This window comes from Aspergillus fumigatus, chromosome 8 (assembly GCF_000002655.1).
Source record: "Aspergillus fumigatus Af293 chromosome 8, whole genome shotgun sequence".
Lineage (NCBI taxonomy): Eukaryota > Fungi > Ascomycota > Eurotiomycetes > Eurotiales > Aspergillaceae > Aspergillus > Aspergillus fumigatus.
In genome coordinates this window covers 637,289-655,386 of record NC_007201.1, presented here as the reverse complement: position 1 = coordinate 655,386, position 18,098 = coordinate 637,289, and the positions used below count along the sequence as shown (strand labels likewise).

General features: G+C 50.4%; 8 protein-coding genes and 1 non-coding gene across 9 annotated transcripts; 6 read left to right on the top strand and 3 right to left on the bottom strand.

Moving 5' to 3' along the window:
• Positions 1-319: 319 nt before the first annotated feature.
• Positions 320-1,658, top strand: erg25 (sterol desaturase family protein; the record flags this gene model as incomplete). The annotated part of the gene is made up of 4 exons (XM_741869.2): positions 320-473; positions 519-1,199; positions 1,247-1,354; positions 1,468-1,658. The coding sequence occupies 3 exons, from the start codon at positions 320-322 to the stop codon at positions 1,318-1,320; spliced, it is 909 nt and encodes a 302-aa protein (XP_746962.1). The 3' UTR covers positions 1,321-1,354; positions 1,468-1,658.
• A 3,035-nt stretch (positions 1,659-4,693) lies between these two features.
• AFUA_8G02430 (NAD(P)-dependent alcohol dehydrogenase) lies at positions 4,694-6,275 on the top strand (the record flags this gene model as incomplete). The annotated part of the gene is made up of 3 exons (XM_741870.2): positions 4,694-5,259; positions 5,314-5,925; positions 5,979-6,275. The coding sequence occupies exons 1-3, from the start codon at positions 5,083-5,085 to the stop codon at positions 6,273-6,275; spliced, it is 1,086 nt and encodes a 361-aa protein (XP_746963.1). The 5' UTR covers positions 4,694-5,082.
• A 43-nt stretch (positions 6,276-6,318) lies between these two features.
• AFUA_8G02420 (uncharacterized protein) lies at positions 6,319-7,160 on the bottom strand (the record flags this gene model as incomplete). The annotated part of the gene is made up of 2 exons (XM_741871.1): positions 6,319-6,893; positions 6,947-7,160. 2 exons carry the CDS (start codon positions 7,158-7,160, stop codon positions 6,319-6,321), a joined length of 789 nt encoding a protein of 262 aa, XP_746964.1.
• Positions 7,161-7,337: 177 nt separating this feature from the next.
• tR(CCU)2 lies at positions 7,338-7,417 on the top strand. The gene is given in 2 exon segments: positions 7,338-7,373; positions 7,382-7,417. It is a non-coding gene (tRNA).
• A 653-nt stretch (positions 7,418-8,070) lies between these two features.
• On the bottom strand, positions 8,071-9,270 carry AFUA_8G02410 (prenyltransferase spyF; the record flags this gene model as incomplete). Its single annotated transcript, XM_077805279.1, has 3 exons — positions 9,076-9,270; positions 8,775-9,018; positions 8,071-8,668 (listed from the first exon to the last, which is right to left on the bottom strand). The coding sequence occupies exons 1-3, from the start codon at positions 9,206-9,208 to the stop codon at positions 8,071-8,073; spliced, it is 975 nt and encodes a 324-aa protein (XP_077661407.1). The 5' UTR covers positions 9,209-9,270.
• Positions 9,271-10,416: 1,146 nt separating this feature from the next.
• On the bottom strand, positions 10,417-11,650 carry AFUA_8G02400 (geranylgeranyl pyrophosphate synthase spyE; the record flags this gene model as incomplete). Its single annotated transcript, XM_741873.1, has 4 exons — positions 10,417-10,801; positions 10,849-11,175; positions 11,228-11,382; positions 11,444-11,650. The coding sequence occupies 4 exons, from the start codon at positions 11,648-11,650 to the stop codon at positions 10,417-10,419; spliced, it is 1,074 nt and encodes a 357-aa protein (XP_746966.1).
• An 898-nt stretch (positions 11,651-12,548) lies between these two features.
• AFUA_8G02390 (terpene cyclase spyD) lies at positions 12,549-13,336 on the top strand (the record flags this gene model as incomplete). The annotated part of the gene is made up of 2 exons (XM_741874.1): positions 12,549-13,060; positions 13,135-13,336. 2 exons carry the CDS (start codon positions 12,549-12,551, stop codon positions 13,334-13,336), a joined length of 714 nt encoding a protein of 237 aa, XP_746967.1.
• Positions 13,337-14,232: 896 nt separating this feature from the next.
• AFUA_8G02380 (FAD-dependent monooxygenase spyC) lies at positions 14,233-15,832 on the top strand (the record flags this gene model as incomplete). Its single annotated transcript, XM_001481353.1, has 4 exons — positions 14,233-14,528; positions 14,583-14,857; positions 14,916-15,286; positions 15,347-15,832. 4 exons carry the CDS (start codon positions 14,233-14,235, stop codon positions 15,830-15,832), a joined length of 1,428 nt encoding a protein of 475 aa, XP_001481403.1.
• A 219-nt stretch (positions 15,833-16,051) lies between these two features.
• AFUA_8G02360 (acetyltransferase spyB) lies at positions 16,052-18,004 on the top strand (the record flags this gene model as incomplete). Its single annotated transcript, XM_741877.1, has 3 exons — positions 16,052-16,421; positions 16,544-17,420; positions 17,476-18,004. The coding sequence occupies 3 exons, from the start codon at positions 16,052-16,054 to the stop codon at positions 18,002-18,004; spliced, it is 1,776 nt and encodes a 591-aa protein (XP_746970.1).
• Between the last annotated feature and the right edge of the window lie 94 nt (positions 18,005-18,098).

Sequence of the window (18,098 nt, the reverse complement as noted above, 5' to 3'; positions counted from 1 at the left end):
TGGATCAGGCGGGTGGCGTCCCCCAGACGCGGGCCGACGTCGTACGAGCCTATAATAGGCACCAGGATATTAGCGGAGTATTGCGTTCTAAAATAATCAAATATTGATTAAGGTAAGGTGAGATCGTGATCGCTTGTCCCTGCATAGCAACTATCCTAGGATCCACCTTCCTCCCGAGTGGCCTGTTCCTAGACCAGCCATTCGGATCATGCCATCCCGGGTAACTTGACATATCTGCGTGGTCTATATAGAGCATCAACCATATCAATTGGCTTCCGACAAACTCTTCCTCTACTGAGCCAGGACTAAGGTATTCACCATGGACTCGCTCAATTCGTCCTATCCGCAGTCCGCCATGGCGACCTATTCCGATCTTCTCGACCTCGCCGCTCAGCAGCAACCTCATCTCTCTGGTCTCGAGAGACTTTGGTGGGCGCATTATGCCTACTGGGACAATAACATTGTCGCAACTGGTAAGTGGCACAAACCTAACGGACCACCCTCGTCAATCCTAACAGCTACAGGAATCATCACCTTCCTCGCCCACGAAATCATCTACTTCAGCCGCTGTCTCCCCTGGATCATCGCCGACTCCCTCCCCAGCATCTTCCTGAAATACAAGATCCAAGACCAGAAACCTCCTCCATCCGCAGCAGAGCAATGGGCTTGCACAAAGTACATCCTCCTCATCCACTTTGTCGTCGAACTCCCCCTCATCGTCCTCTTCCACCCAATGATGGAACTCTGCGGCCTGAGCTTCACCATCCCCTTCCCAGATCTCCGCACTCTCACCGCCCAAATAATTATCTTCTTCCTCCTCGAAGACACATACCACTACTGGCTGCATCGCGCCATGCACTGGGGCCCGCTCTACCGCTCCATCCACCGCATCCACCACCAATACGCCGCGCCCTTTGGACTAACAGCCGAGTACGCGAGTCCCTGGGAGACTCTCCTGCTGGGCTTGGGTACCATCGGCCCTCCATTGCTCCTGGCACTGATGGACTGCAACGTGCACTTGGTGACGGTGCTGGCGTGGGTGACGCTGCGACAGTTCCAGGCTATCGATTCACATTCGGGGTACGATTTTCCCTGGAGTCTCAGGCGGATTTTGCCGTTCTGGGGTGGAGCGGATTGGCACGATGATCACCATCGATACTTCTGGGGGAATTATTCCAGTTCGTTTAGGCACTGGGATGGTAAGTGCTTCCTGTTATCCTTCGGGATATCCGCTAACGGGGTCTAGTGTTGATGGGTACGGTTGCTGGTCCGGAAGCGAGGGAGAAGAGACGCGCCGAGCGGGAGAAGCGGCAGGCTTGATTTTCAGGGCTGGCACGAACGTATTATTATCATCGTGAGTATCGATAGTCTTATTGTAATGTAATAGCTTAGTTGGTATCGGAAGTGCTCTGCTTCCAACATGCAAATAGCGCAATCACTAATGACTTCATGGTGCCGTGAACGAAGACCAAATCGCCTTTACTGCTGTTCCCACAATTCAGTCGTAGAATATTCTGACCTAAGCGATCGAATATCGGAACGGGAAGGATACCAGCCGTGGTTAAATGGACAAAGCGAAGAACCATTGTCGTCAATTGTCAGCAGCATAAGTGAGATATAGAGCCTGAAATCCACCATGGCGCGCTGAGTGCACCTCATCCTTATCCTGAGCGGTAATAATACTTTTTACAAGCCAGAAGTACTACCTCAGATCTTGACTTTTTCTCAAGGTAAGCAATTGTTGATTAAGGAGCTACGCAGTCCGCGTGGTCACAAAAGCCAGCCATCGAACCCTCCTCCTCAGCAACCCCTCATTTCTTTCCTCCCGGAGGAGTATAGCTTGCGTTTCCCTTTCCATCATTGTAGTATGTGCTACCATTGGGATTGGAGTAGTAGTATGATCCATCGCTGAACACGTTGCATTAGCATGTGTCGCAAACACAAGAGAACTACAAACCTGTTGGAATAATGATACGAGTTGGAATTGGCGGCACCAGAGCCGTAGTCGCGAGCGCAGTAGTGGTTGCCCTGTAAATAGTCAGGGTTATATTGTGAATGGAGAGAGACAGGGAGGGTTCACTTGGCTGTTGGTGCCGGAGCTCTTGTAGGTGTAGTCCTGGTTCTGAGGCATGGTGGGCTGGTAACTTTCAGTGTTGTAGATTAGTCGGTTGTGAGAAGTTGGAGTGGATGAAGAGAAAGAGGAGGGTGGAAAGAGCTGAAGTGGGGGAAAGGCGGAATGGGGGAAGCGCGTCGATAAATAGGTGGGAGGGACAAGGCAAAGCTTCGTCTATGGAACGCGCACGGTGGATGACGGGATTATCCGTCTTGGAAAAGGAAGGAGGGGGGGAAACGTTGGAGCTGTCATATTGTTTGTGACTGGCGTCTGTTAGAGATAGATTCCGACCATTGCATCGTCGATCAGCCACAAAAAAGAATTGTATTCGCCAAACAAGCTGCGCTGCAATATATTCAATAGACTGTGATCTACGCCTAGATTCTGGGATAATGCTTTGCTTTGAGACTCTGCAGACTTCATGAGGTTCGACTTCGACGTAACGGGGATTCTACCAGCGAAGACATCCGACTCCAATTTGGGAAAGTCACCACATTCAGCATGACGCCGTTGCCATTCATCATCGACTTGTCGTGCTACACCATCTCAATGACGATGCGTTATGCTACTCAAGTCCCCTGAGCGGGCCACGTCCTCATCTGTTTACTTCGTTTCAGTTGTTTCAAAGTCTCTTCTCTAACACCCTTCCGTTTATACAGTCTCATCGGTATTCCCCATACTCTCCGCTCAGTCCCGCAATCAATGATAATATCTCAGCAAGTCGTTCGCTGTCATACCAACGCCAATCAAACTTCACGATGCCATTATATATCCACCAGGCCGCGTGCCCCACGGGCTACCCACCACTAGCCAGGTTCAGAGTTTCCATAATCTGCAGACGTTCCCGCCAACGAGTTCGAGAGGATGGTGCAGGGGCCCCGTCATGGACTACCTGCGATGGATTCTGAAATCGTCTTGTTAGACGAGACCATTGACCCCATGCTTATTGACGACGATCCTGGCCAAGTCCTATCCGCTCCTCGACCTGAGAGGCCTTAAACTTCATACTTCCCGTATACGACATCACGTTGGAGAAGCTGCGCTACGAACTTGTCGAAACTCATATCGACGGTCAAGCCTGCTTTGTCCCGGTTGCGAAGGTCCTCGTCGGAGAACCTAATTTACACGGTGCATGGGGTGTTGCCGTTGACTCGAGTCGCCGCTGCCTAGACTTGTGGGGTTGGAGGAATTCGACATTGAGATTGAGAACTGGGGTGCGGAAGCGCTTATTGCTGGCGACGCGCGAGAGGGATTTTCAGAGCCCGTGGAATTTACCTCTGGATGACCTGCTCTTCGATCGGTGCCAGATTGAAGACGACTATGCTACTTCGTGTGTGGTGGTGGCTGACCGCGCAGACTACGATACCTTTTCGCTTCATTCAACGACGAGTAGATCAGGAGTGGAAGTTGTGACGTAATAAACTGGGTTGACTTAATCTTTTTGTCTTGCAATTGGCTGACTGTCATCTCATGCTGGTTAGTGTTGGGTTATTCAATGACATTGAATATGGAATTTTTTGCTTTGGCTTACAAGCTTTGGTACTGAAGAGGGCCTTCCTATGAGATGAGAACGACAGTGAAGATACATTCCTCTCTATGAAATACTACTTCACGAGACCTTCCATCCTGAGAGTGGAGTCAATTATATAGGCCTTACACTGCTCTACAAGTCGCAGCTCATCCTTTATATCGCTAACTTTCCAGCCACGAAAAGTCAAATTCGGCTTCTAAATGACGATAGATCACAAAGAGTTGACTAAGATCCAAGACGAGATATGCTATCTTAAGTGCTTTCAAGATCGCTGCATACTGTTCAATCATACCCACACGAGAGAGGCCTTCTCCGTCCTTATCGGCACGCATTGGGAATTGCGATTACATATCTCCAGCTGAGGATTCGGGTTCCTTATCTATCCAACAACACGAGAGCCTCTGCCCGAAACATGACAGCTTGTGAAGCCAATAAGTCCATTTTGGATCAATCCTTGGGTAGCGCACGTTCAGAAGTGTGGATTAACTGTAAATGCTGGAGAGGAGGCTTCCAGAAACTAAGCGGGTCGTCGACAACAGAGCCTTTAGTTCTGGGCAACATTGATACCTGGAAAGGGTTTGAAGTTGGACGTATCATCAATTCAATCCTATACTGAGCGAGCAAGATCGGGCAATGCCGTAATGATCCCTTGTAAGGAGGTGACATATACTGTGAATCCGCAGTCTAGATCAGTGTTAAACAGGCTCAGCATGGGTTCTCTGATCAATGCAAATCTTGGTCATCACAAGGAAACTAACTCCATGGCTTTAAGAATATAGACAACCCCTAACCGGCCATGGAGTCGGCACAAGTAGAGCAGAAAGTTTCCGGGCAAGTTCGCATAATTTCCCGAGCCGAGGGTGGAGATGAACCTGGGAAGAATGACGAAGGCATAAGCGACCTGCATATCTAGCACCGTGCCTATATTTGTGCTGCCACTCAGAATCGGGGAAGTGAGCCGGAAATACGGTTGAGTTGCCACGAGGGCCGAGCGACCCACTCATGGAATCATCCCGAAGTTCCATTTTTTGCACTCCCCCTGGTCTGAAGGATTTGGCTTATGCCCGAGTAAGCAGCTTAACAAGCAGTAAGCTAACGCCAAAAGGAAGCTTACTCCCTAGGATTGCGAGGACTTGCAAGACGCCATATGTGCCATCTTTCCAAAAGCCGTACAGTACGCTTTGAGAGACCAAGCAGATAGTTGACCGGCCGCATCACTGCGGCGGCTTGACGGACATAATGGAGATTAAAGTGGGCGCTTACAGTACCACAATCAAGGCGAGTGGGTACAGAAACTTCCTGCCTGATTTCTAAGCACCGACGATCTCTCTTCTTCTCTGGGCGCTGTTAGTCTATTTAAGGTGTTGTGAGGACCCGTGGAGAATCAGATGCATCGCTCGCAACCTTAAACTCGACTTAGTCAAAACGAAAAGCTACAATGGCTGCTACCGATTACAAGTTCGAGGGCTGGCTGGGCCTGGACAAGAATGCCGCCGAGGGCAACATGGTGTGGAAGGAGTTCACCCCCAAGGCATGGGAGGAGACCGATATCGACATCAAGATCACCCACTCCGGTATCTGCGGCTCTGATCTGCACACCTTGAGAAGCGGATGGGTATGCCTTTTTTCCCCGACATTCATTTTAACCAGTGAGACTAAACTACTCCAGGGCCCCACCATGTACCCCTGCTGTGTCGGTCACGAAATCGTCGGTATCGCCGTCCGCGTTGGTTCCAAGGCCGAGGGAGGCATCAAGGTCGGTGACCGTGTTGGTGTCGGAGCCCAAAACGACTCTTGTCTGGGCCGTAAGGGCGACTGCGAGGAGTGTGCCTCCGGTATGGAGCAGTACTGTAAACATGGAATGGTTGGCACGTACAATGGCGTCCACTACAACGGCGACAAGTCGTACGGTGGATACGCTCTGTACCACCGTGCTCCCTCTCACTTCGTCATTAAGATCCCCGATGCCATCCCCTCTGCTGAGGCCGCACCCATGATGTGCGGTGGTATCACGCTCTACTCTCCTCTCAAGCACTACGGCTGCGGTCCCGGCAAGAAGGTCGGAGTTGTAGGAATCGGTGGATTGGGACACTTTGGTATTTTGTTCGCCAAGGCCCTGGGTGCGGACAAGGTTGTCGCCATCTCCCGCAAGGCCAACAAGAGGGAAGACGCCCTCAAGCTGGGTGCTGATGAGTACATTGCAACTGATGACGAGCCTGATTGGGCTAAGACCCACAACCGTTCCCTGGATCTGATCGTTTCCACTGTTTCTTCCTCCAAGGTATGTTCATCACTCTCTGTCTGGGTAACGAGGCCATGGTCTGACATCGCCAGATGCCCATTGTCCAATACTGCTCTCTTCTCCGCACCAACGGTGCCTTCGTCCAGATGGGTGCTCCCGAGGACGGTGCTCTGCAGATCCCTGCGCATGCTCTGATCGGCCGCAGAATCAGGATGGGCGGTTCCCTGATCGGCAGCCCTAGTGAGATCCGGGAGATGCTCCAGCTTGCCGCTGAGAAGGGTGTTCACCCCTGGATCCAGGAGAGACCCATGAAGGATGCCAACCAGGCTGTTGTCGACATGAACGATGGCAAGGCCCGCTACCGCTACGTCCTTGTTAACGACCAGTAAAATAACAACTTTAATGTATATACCTGCATGATGTATAGACTATCTAATATTCTTGATCAATTCGTTCACACGCTCGTACAATGTAGGGTTGGTCGCTCAGCAGCACCTCGCTGCCGATGCTCCAATCTCCATCTCCAGTGCCAATCGTCGTCATAGAGGGTAACTTATCGGCATCCGGGCCAAGGACGTACTTCGTCTTCCACCCAGACGTAGAGTCCCACTCCTCGCGTCTAGCGCTAACCTCCCCTCCATCCTTGATTTCAGCCTCCGAGTCTCCACCGGAGTGCATCTGCTCCTGGCGCAGCGCAACATAAGTCCCCCAAATCCTCGCAATGAACATCCTCGTCACTGTACTCGCATCCTGACCGCTGACGCCCTGCACATCCCCCCTCGCCTCCAGCACCCACGAAACTCCCCTCCCCGGCCCCTCCGGCCCCTCTCTGAAGGCCAACTCCCGCCACACCTCCTCATACTCCCTAACCGGCTTACCAGGCAAGTCCCAGCGCGGCATCGACCCAGTCTCGAGATCATCTCCGTTCGGCAGCTGGGTAAACGTCCCACAATCGACCGCCTCAAACGCATTATGCGAGTCGATGGCGTGCGTGAAAAGCACGCGTACTGGACCTGACTTAGCTAGTAGCTTAGCCACAGATTACGGGAGCGTTACGTACGCGGCTCTTGGCTTTCTACGATGCGTTGGCCGGCGATCGCCCAGTCGATTTTACCGGTGGATTTGTCGACACGGAGGTCGACGTACCAACCCATCAGGGACAGGACGATGGTGTCGGTATTTTCGAAGGCGGGGTCGGGAGGCCAACGGAGGGAGATTCGGGTTGAGAGGCTGCTGCTGCTGCTACTACTGCTGCTGGTTTGGTTGGCGGTCATTTTGATTGACGACCTGGGGGCTTCTTATTGTAATTGACGACAGAGACGTTTGTTGCCTATGTTGAGATTTAGCTGTTTGTTGTGAACACATTGTATTACTGATACACCTATCCGGCAGACCGAGCTGCAGAAGCTGCTGGGACATAATGCTAAAATTGGAAATCTTGGGCTACAAAAGGTCTATTGGCTCAATGGTAGAGCACCTGTCTCCTATGCTGGAAAACAGGAGGTTGTGGGTTCGAGTCCCATGTAGATCGACCTTTTTTTGCCGTGCTGTGACCCTCTCTATTTTGCTACAATTCGTCGTCTTGATTAATATTCGATCTATATGCGTCTTGATTTTTGCTACTGGTACTTCTTTCCCTGCCCAGTGTCAGCTTATCCGGTGCTGCTGTGGCAATAGGATATATTTCTGTGGCCATGGAGCGTCCAGTTTAGTGGTACCTTATACTGTACACTTAACACAGCATTCGACAAAAGGATTTACGCTCTCCTATCACCAGGGTAGAGGGAAGAATATTAATCGTTTCTTTCTCGTTGCAAAGTCTGTTTGAGCTCGCGGAAATGACAATCAAGAGTACTGTCACTTAGTGTCTGGCAGTCGTCGCAGACTATACCGTCCTATGCTTGATGTATATTATGGATGATAAAGATGTGAAATGGAAACAAGAGCATCGATCAAAGCAGGCAACGAAATAGTCATACTCGCAGCTCGGCCAGAGTCTCCAACGGCAACGTACTTCGGTCATTCATCCAAATCATCCAAATCTGCCACTCAAGAAAGCCCTTGACAAGGAGCAGAATCCGTGCCAACCAACAAGCCGCCTGTTTCCAGAGCGCGAAACTGCCTCATCGAGGCAAATAGTTGACTCGTGCCTCGACCTCAGCGCCATCTCCACAGTATAAACCACTATCGACGGAAGACCCGGTTGGAGAAGAACTGATCCGCCATTCCGGATGAGAGTCCCAACTCGGCAGCACAGGCAACGATAGTCCACACCCCAAGCGCAAAGTTCTCCTTATGAAGCGGGCCACCACTCTCCGGCTTCTTCGCATCGAATCTCAGCAGCTGATGCACAAACGACAACGCCCAGACACACATCCAGGAGGCCCACAGCCAGCCAGAGTTCTGGGCCCGCAGCTGCAGATACAAAGAGCCGAGCACGAGACCTGCCAGGATGACCAGGAACATGTGGATGCGGGACCCCGCGGCGACGTACGCCGAGTTCACGTTCATCTTGGAGTCGTCAACGACGTCTTGGTAGCTGTATGCTGTGTTGAGGTACAGCGTCCAGGTGAAGACGGTGATCGAAAGCGGCAAGGACTCGGAGATGCTTTGCGTGAACGGGATCTGGCGGCCCTTGATTGCCATCCATCCGATGGCGCCGGGCCAGGCCAGACTAAACCCGAGGAAGTACTGGGGATAGATGTATAGCCGTCGGCAGAGTTGACGCTTTCCGAAGGGATAGAGAATTGTGCTGATAGTGACTGGGATCATAGCCGCCACGCTGTTTGGGTCAGCTATCAAATGTTCCCGGGGTCTTTGTGAGAGGTTTCTCATACACGTCATGACCTGCCAGCATTATATCCATCAGCCACCACGAGACAGCATACTGGACCATCATCCAGATGAAGCCCTCGGTTGCAGTAACCCTCCCCGCTGCCAAGGGCCGATTCTTGGTGCGCGCTACGTTCTTGTCGATGTTGCGGTCGATCCAGTCATTCCAGACCATGCCTGCACCGCAGAAGATGTAGCCGCAGATCAAGCATAGAAGCGTTTGTTTGACGATGTGGTCGGCCGAGATCGAGGCCGGATGAGTAGCTATCTGATTAGCACCGGCAAGCAAAGTTGCCCAAACTGAGACACCAGAGGTCAATGGATGACTATTGCCTATAAGGATAGGCAGGGACACACCTCCTGAGAATACAGCAAGCCATGGGTTGTACTTGTGAAATCTGGATAAGATAAGCAGGTCCTTCACCAGCTGTAGGACAGATCGCTGGCCGGGAGATGCGTCAGTTTCCACGACTTTGTACATTTTGCACATGTCTCTATCCAACAGCGAGTTGAGAGGGTGAAGCTGAAGGTCAACGAGTGCTGGTATACGAACGACAATGATGTTCAAGGAGGATAATATACATCACAAATTTCAGCTCAATAAAGCCAGCCTTATCTCTCTAATCGAGTAGCTGACAAACAAGGATAAGCCCTGACAGCCAGCTTGAAAACCACCGACAGCTACATATCAGGACTGACTGATTGAGATGCACTGTATCAAGGGTCAGTCCACGTCACTGCTTGGCTTGCCGCCTGATTCGGCAGTCCAGCTCATGCCATAGCTTAAGGAGCAGCTGACAAGCCTAGAACTGCCAAATTAAACATGTCAGCAATCCTGCAAGTCTATTATATTAACCAGGGAGTTACCCAGAACACCAACAGGGTTCTTTGCTGTCGAATAAGCCCGATTCCGGGAGAAGTACCTTGATAGGGTCGTGGTTCGACTGCAAGAGCCTATCAAACTAGTAGCTAATATACCTCGTTCACGATCAGGACATGATATAAATTCGGTCTTCAAAGGCATCTGTTGAATGTAACCTGATTGGCACGGTGTTCACGGACTTGCTGTGCATAAATTTGGTCCGGAGCCAGGGTACCCCTTCCTGGCTGACAATCAGCTTATGCACCAGGGCAAGTCGATAACTCTTTGCTCAGCTACATATGGTGAGTAGTGGCATATAGTCTAAGATATTGTACTAAGGCTTTATTGATTGTACAATTGCAGTAGCGTAGTGACTGTGTATGCCGACCTAATATCGATAGATTCGGTTGACTCAGCCCTGGTCCCTTGGGCAGATACTCGATATCATTCGTTTTATCTATAGATTCGACTAGTTTTATATTTTCGTATTTGCCGCAGCGAGTGTATGAATAGGCATAGTCACCCTTGGTTCAACAAGTAGTTAACCCCTTGGATGAGGCATGTCCTGGTTATATCCTTACTCGTTTGGATAATCATAGCCAAAGGACCCATTGTATACGATATTACCAGCATGATTCTACATTCTCGATTTGTTTTGAAGAGGAACTCACACGAAGACGTCAGTAAACTTCTGTGGGGACATCTACCGCTCATTATCGACCCCATGGACAAGGCCTGAACATAGGGGACAACAGAATATATAATCAAAGTGCAAAGACATTATAAAATAGCAACCATCTTGCTAATATATGCACCCCGGTGCTTACCAGTAGTAGCTACCCCTTCAGCTCCAGAAAGTCCAGGATACCCTTCAAGCCATCTGTGTTGCCTAGATCACCAAAGTCCTTCAGGATTTCTCTCGCCTCTGCCGTCAGATTCTCCAGTTTCTTGCGGCAATGATCGAAGCTTCCTGTGGACTCGATAATGCGAACAGCGTACCGCTTGACATCTTCGTCCTCTGTCTTTTGCTTCAGGATATTCATCAACTGGAAATTACTCGGATCACTGCGAATGCTGTGGATAATGGGGTAGGAGAATTTGCCCTCGGTGATGTCTTCACCAAACCCTTTGTTCTTAGCATACAAGTCGCTCTGCAGGTTCTGGTAGTCATCGCGGATTTGGAAGATGATTCCGAGAAGGTCGACGAGCGGCACGCAATCTCTGTGTCTCGATTAGTCCCCATACGTGCTGCGAAGCGAGGAGCTTACTCTGTATTGTGGCTCTCCATCTGCATCAGCTTGATCGCAAGCCGGAACAGCCCACCGGTCTTGTTGGCAACCATTTCAAGGTACTCCTCTTCCGTGGGGCAGGTCAAGGAATCTCGCCAGTAGAGATCCAAGCCCTGGCCGCGGTGAAGCCTTAACATCTCTTCCGTAAAGATGACCATAGCCTCAGGCTTGCCCAACTTCTTGAGCTCCTGTTGAGCCCAGAAGTAGGCAAAATTGGCCGAGTTGATGGTCTGCGCGATACCGAAAATGCTATGCGCGACGGGGAATCCTCGCCTGAGTTTCGACGAGTCTTGGATATCGTCAATTCTGTGATTGTAAACTTCCTATTCCGCTGGCAAACATGTAGGGAAGTGCATACAGCAACGATGCCGAATGCAGCAGTCCGACCACCCGCTTGATGACGTCGAGTTTGTCCTCGGGGATTTGGAGCCATTGGTTGAAGGCTGAGATCAACTTGCCTCTGATGTCTTTGCCTGGGAAGCTGCAAAGGTAATCAAGAGGAGCCCAGATTATCTAGCGCGAGAAGCTCGTTAGAAGTCCAGAAGGCTACCACGGGGCAAGATTGAGCGCGTACCTTGTCGTCGGCGAGCTTTCTCTGCTCCTGGAGGTCAGATGGACTAGAGCCTGTTGGCTCTGTTTCGGTCCGAGTGCCAGGGACTGCCTGAGATTGGGCTTCTTGCGGCGTGAACAGGTTCAAGTGAGTCAATAGTGACTTTGATAGGTCTTGGAAGGGCTGCTGACGCCCGAGGCCGTAGAGGGATGTTGCTGGGATTGACACCATATTGCAGCAGATGGGGGGGGGGGGGGGGTAGATCCAGAAGACTAGGGGATTCTAGCAAAACTTCGTGGTAGCCAGCAAATATGAATTACCTTTTTTCCGAGTGTACTTAGACAAATGTAATATACGGAACTGTGCAACCGAGGCCAGTTGAAGCTAATCAGAAGAAGAAGCTAGGCCGCAATAAGTGAAGCTTGATACTAGTTCAGAGTCGACTTCACTTTAAGGTATGCATAAAAGTGTAACCTTCCGACGGCCGCCAATGATCAAAAAATGCTATGACCATGCCATTGAGCCTGGTTAGGAGGATTCTGCTAATGACGTGGAAGGAAATGGAGCGGATCAGCCCGGAGGAGATTGTCACCCAGGAGCTGCATCCCTGCTCCGAGGGTGTCAGCTTGGTATAACACCTGTTCCCTCATTGCCAATTGAACCACTTGTCATGGCATTTACTAGCTGGGCTAGCAAGTTCGTATCCTGACCAGCAACCAGCAAGCAACAGCTCGTAATCCTCGATGCACACAGATTCCCATTCCTTCCTGGAGGAGACATGTAGCCGAACTCAAGTGGTCCTGACCAGTTGAATGGGGAGTACTGTGTCCTAATAGGATTATCCACTAAATGGCAGCCAAGGCAATTCGGCGCATACTGCTTCATGACTGTTGTTCTATCCCTGCTCTGTTGACGCGACCGCTATCACCCCCTACTAGCCAGAGATGGTGGTCTGCACAACTTTCTGGTTGAGGTGTTTAATATATATCACATATCACCATGTCACTTTCAGCTGACAAGGAGCAGGCATCACTAGAAAGCGACAATTGTTGGATCAAAATATCCTCCGAACGGTACTCTGATCAATCTTAGTCAGAATCACATTGGCAACATCCCATTGCGCACCACCATGGACGCATATTCCTCATTTCCGGCCGAATTCGAGGCCGTCAGACCTATCTACAACGTGCTGGTCGCCACTGCCGGAATGATGTGGCTAATCAACTACATCGTCACCGTCCGGCAGATATTCAGGGACAGGGTGCGCGCCATACCTCTGGTGTCTCTCTGCTGTAATATTGCCTGGGAATTTACGGTGGTCCTTGTCTACCGGCGCCCTTACCTCCTTTTCGAAATCTTTTGTGCCATGTGGCTGTTGGTCAATATGGTCATCGTGTACGGCTCGGTCAAGGTCTCCATGGAGAAGCAGCGTTCCTCGTCACTGGTGCACAAACATCTTCCCCTGATCGTCCCCTTGGCTATCTTGGGCTGCATATCGGGGTATTATGCACTCGCAAAAACAATTGGCACTCCCAAGACCATCCATGGGGGAGGAACGTTTGCCTCCTTTGTTATGACCGTTGACTGTTTGTGTCAACTTTTGCAACGGGGAAGCACACACGGGGCGTCGTGGACAATGTGGTAGGTGTCTGTTTTGCTCTCTTGAGTAGAATATTTCTGAAGGCTGACCGATTGATCTCCATTGGGTTGTCCAGGTTGACCCGCGTTCTCGGTTCCTATGCGGCAATCGTCGGTGAATTCTTAAAGGCTGGGTTTTGGCCACAGCAGTGGGGGTGGTATGACAATGCACTGATGAGGTGGTGTACGGGCATGGCAGTGACCATGGATATCCTGTATGCCTGTATCTTCTGGTATATGGGGCAGGCCGAAGAAGCAGCTAAAGGAAGGAAGGCATGAGTCGACCCTGCATGTTCTATGGACGCAGACTCGAGAATGATTGGTTGGACATAAAGCATATTGATTGCTTTCCCCTGCACAATTACCAGTATCTTTAGACAAAGACGAGATTTACTGCAGATAAATATGCTTGCTCTGCATACAGGGAATCCATGTTTGACTCGCCGAAAAGCTGTCTGTTTTCCCACCGTAAGTGGGTTCTCTCTCCAATCGGTTCCTTTCTGGATTTCAATTCGCCTCCATGATAAATTTGACTGGTTCTGTTCCCAATAACTCCCGAGCGCCGTCATTATGTACATTGCTACCTTAGAGGCCTCGATTGTCTGGAAAGGCAAGTTTGCTGAGAACAAGTATCTTTCCACTGACACTTCACCACTACATGCAGATGACTGCAGATCGTCCATTATCCAACGAATAGCTGTTACGCTCACATATTGTGGGTTGTCTAGGACAGTGAGCATACCCCTAATCCCATTGGTCAGAATATCTATATATGCAAGTATACAGAAGAAGAAAACATCGGTTCGCCTCGCCCTCAGTTCGGTGGAGTGATTGATGGGGGCCTCTATGAGCGAGATTGCGTTTCTCATGCAAAACAAAGGCGCGGAGTACGAAGTAGTATTGACTCTTCACTTGGTTCCTATGCCTGCTCATATTTATATACATAAGTTCATAGCTTATCATGTCCCTGTAACTCTGTAGGTGGTCTCAGGAGGGAGGCCTTTGCCTGCTTCCGCTGGAGGTAAAGACTCCTCTTCACCAGTCTCCATTTACTAGCTACGGGACTGCCTTGCCGAACGAAGTCCCTGATCCCATTGTGTGTATATAAATGATTCTTTTTATTTTCTTGCTCACCTGCACACCAGGGTGAAGCATACCCAAGTACATTGCCTGTCATGACGGCCAAGCCTCCCTTCAAAGTGATCATAGTGGGCGGATCGATCGCCGGTCTCACGCTGGCCCACTGCCTCAGCAAAGCAGGTATCGACTACATCGTTCTCGAAAAACGCAAGCATATTGCACCGCAAGAGGGCGCGTCTATCGGTATTTTACCCCATGGGGGCCGGATTTTAGAGCAGTTGGGGCTGTTCTATCTGGTTGAGGAGCAGATCGAACCATTGCACACGGCGCACCAATACTTCCCTGATGGCTTTGCGCATACCACCAAGGCCCCACAGGTTATTTATGAGCGGTATTGTATTATTTATATGTGAATGACTGTATTGCCTGCTAATCTGGCTGATAGGTTTGGTTTACCTCTGGCCTTTCTAGAGCGGAGACGGATGCTCCGGGCGCTCTATGATACACTTCCGGATTCGTCCCAAGTCCTGGTAAACAAGGCAGTCACTTCCGTGGAGCGGGAGGTTTCCGACCTGATGAGAGTCACGACTTACGATGGAAGTGTGTATCGTGGCAATCTGGTTGTCGGCGCGGATGGCGTGCACAGTCGAGTGCGGGCCGAAATGTGGCGGCTGGCCACGTCGCAAAGTCCTGGTGTATTCCCTGAGCATGAAATGAGCGGTGGGTGCCGTCATACTTAGGAAGGAATGTCATCGCTGATTGCATTCTAAATTTCTAGCGATGGCGGTCGAGTATGCCTGCATTTTTGGGATCTCGTCTTCGGTCCCCAAGCTGCAACCAGGCGAGCAAGTAGCCAGCTTCAACAATGGTAGATCGTACCTCACCTTTCCCGGGAAGAATGGTAGAGTCTTTTGGTTCCTCCTACTGAAGCTCGATCGGAAATACTCGTACTCCAATGCTCCGCGGTTTTCCTCCACAGATGCCGAGAAGAGAGCTGAGCGGTTTGCCGATGACCACATCTGGGCTGGAGTGAATTTCCGAGACCTATGGAAGAGTAAAGAGGTGTTCTCCTTTGTGAACCTTGAAGAGTATCTGTTTCAACAATGGCATTGGGAACGAATTGTTTGCATTGGTGACAGCATGCACAAGGTATGTTTCTGGCTTCGGCGGTATGACACTCGGAACTTGGCTCTGACATGCCTCTAATAGATGACCCCAAATACTGGCCAAGGGGCCAACTGCGCCATCGAAGACGCGGCAGCGCTTGTGAATCGCCTTCACCGGGCTCTAAAAGCAACGCCCGATGGTTCTAGCTTATCATCGGGCGATATAGATGACCTCTTGGGAGAATTCAATCGAGCCAGATCTCGCCGTGTACGTGAGATATACCAAGGATCCAGAATGGTTGTTAGACTCCAGGCAAGGCAGAACCTGTTCCTTAAACTCCTCGGACGCTACTACCTGCCCTACCGCGGCGAGGTTGCAGCAGACGCGGCGTCAAAGATAATCGCACCAGCTGAGCACCTGGACTTTTTACCGCTTGCTACCCGCTCAGCGACGGGATGGCATCAATTCAAGCCAGGTCAGAGTAAAACTCTCCTGATACCGTTCTTGTATCCGGTTGTGGCCTTTTCGCTGTGTGTCCTTGCTTGGATCGGGAACGATTATCTCCGGAATGGAGTTGTGTTTGCTTAAGGCCTGTTGTGAATAGAGGATGCTCTAGATCTGATACACTACTATAGAGTGACTTACCTATCTCGCATGAAAAGTTTAGTCAACCAATATCGGCGTTGGAAAAGTCGTCAGCCTTCCAAATGCGCACTTTGTAAAAGTGACTGATAAGCCATTCGGCGATTTAGTACAGCACCTGCAGTTGCTCCTATTGCCAATCAGGCTATTCAGCGGCTAGTTGGGATGTGCATGGACCGTCTTGTTGAAAGCTATCCTACTGGCGATCCTGGAGACGCATGCAGGATTCTCGGGCCAATTGCGATAATGCAGGCCGATTTGGAAGAGATATCAGAGTTCGGCTTACAAACTAGTATCTTCGGAAGACCAACGCCAATCTCTCGGCTGCACCATACAGTCAGTAGTCTACATCATTTCGAATCGGGCCATTGGGTCTCAACTTACAAGTCCAGACCTGCTGCCTTTTTCTTCACAAGTGGTGATTTCCATTCGGACCAATTCAACAAAGCCATAGCCGGACGGAGAGACTTCGTGCGGAGTTGTAGACGTGGTCATGCAGAGAGGAACTACTCGGGCTTTTCGTTGGCCGACGGAAGTTTGTCAATCATCTGAAATCATAATCTGTTCAGGCATGTGCCAAAAGGGATTATTATGGTCGTTCAGCAGTAGAGCAGAGCAGCTTTCAGGCACATGACTAACTAGACTGTTCTCAAGCAGCGATTATATGGACTCTGAAATACGTACCTTTGGCAGCGAGCCGTTGTCTCATCTTTCTGAGAGTTATACGCATGCAGAAATTTTCTGACCAAGTCAAAGAAATGCCTAGAAGAGAGCGTAGGGTCCTCGAGACCCTTTTGTATGCCCTTCCTTTCTTGCTTGCTCAGAATTTAGTGCCTGCTATTCTGATCCTGAAAACAAAAAAGAATGCGGTCCTCAGGTACTTGTGGATTTTCTGGTCCGTCTTTGTTTTCTATCAATGGCTGCAAATCCCGATATCGCACGGTGAGAGTGGCACATACGTCGCCAAGGTGGGAGTCCAGCTATTTATAGTGATCCTCCAGGGCTTCAATCTTGTGTTGATCAACCCGCTGGACAGGGACGAGCTTCTTCAGACAAAAGTTACTGGTCCAAGAGATGATTTGCTGCGACAGGTGTACAAAGTTGCTCGTCTGTTTACGTATCTGCGGGGCGTGCGGACACCATGGCAGGTGAAAGGGATCCCATCGCACCCGGCATACCTCGAACTACAACCGAAGACACCGATTTCTCGCAGTGCATTCTTGGTAAGACAGGCTGCTATCGTGGCATGGCTGTACTTATACTTGAATTGCGCAAACTCTCTAGCCGATAGAAACTCATCACCACTGTCAAAGCCTATTTATGGCCTAGGATACCTCCGCGTTTCCAGGGAGGAATGGCGAACTCGAATTATGACCTCGCTAATGTTCTGGTTTGCGTTCTTGCGGGCAGCTGTGGATATCGACTATCGCACCGCGTCCATTTTGAGTGTTGGCGTAGGGCTAGACGCTCCGGAAGACTGGCCACCGCTGTTTGGTCGTGCAAACCAAGCCTACACTCTCCGTAATTTCTGGGGGTGAGTGGCCACCGTACCATTGTGAGTGGAATCTGCTAACTTGCCTGCTTTTCAGAACATATTGGCACCAGATGTTCCGATGGCCGTTCACCGCGACAAGCAACTACCTGGCCCGGGAGCTTATGGCTCTTCCCAGGCCGTCGTTGCTCGAACGATACACCAACATCTTCTTTGTCTTTCTCGTTTCAGGCGTGATGCATGTCATGTCTGACCTACTCATGGGCATTTCTATGAGCCAGTCAGCTTCTATTCTTTTCTTCTGCTCCATGGCGGTAGGAGTTATGATTGAGGATGCGGTTCAGGCAGCTTGGACTCGAGTCAGTGACAGTCATCGTCCTGGAGGAGCATCCACCGTCGACAGTGATGGATATGCTGTGCCTTGCTGGCATAAGCTTGTGGGGTTCATCTGGGTGTGTGTCTGGCTTAGTCTCACGACTCCGGCTTGGCTGTGCCCTTTGCAGATGTCGAAAGAAAAGAGCTTGTTCCTGGTCAATATTCCGGAGCTTGTTGGCACACGCAAAGCAATTGCGATAACTGTTGGCGGAGGCCTTTTGGTGAAATATACCTTTCGTGGAGAGCTCTAGAGCAACACCGCAAAAAATTTACTTGGGCAACAGGATCACAACGCACAGTAGTATCGAATCTGGAGACAATGAAGTGCAAAGATATAAATGTCAA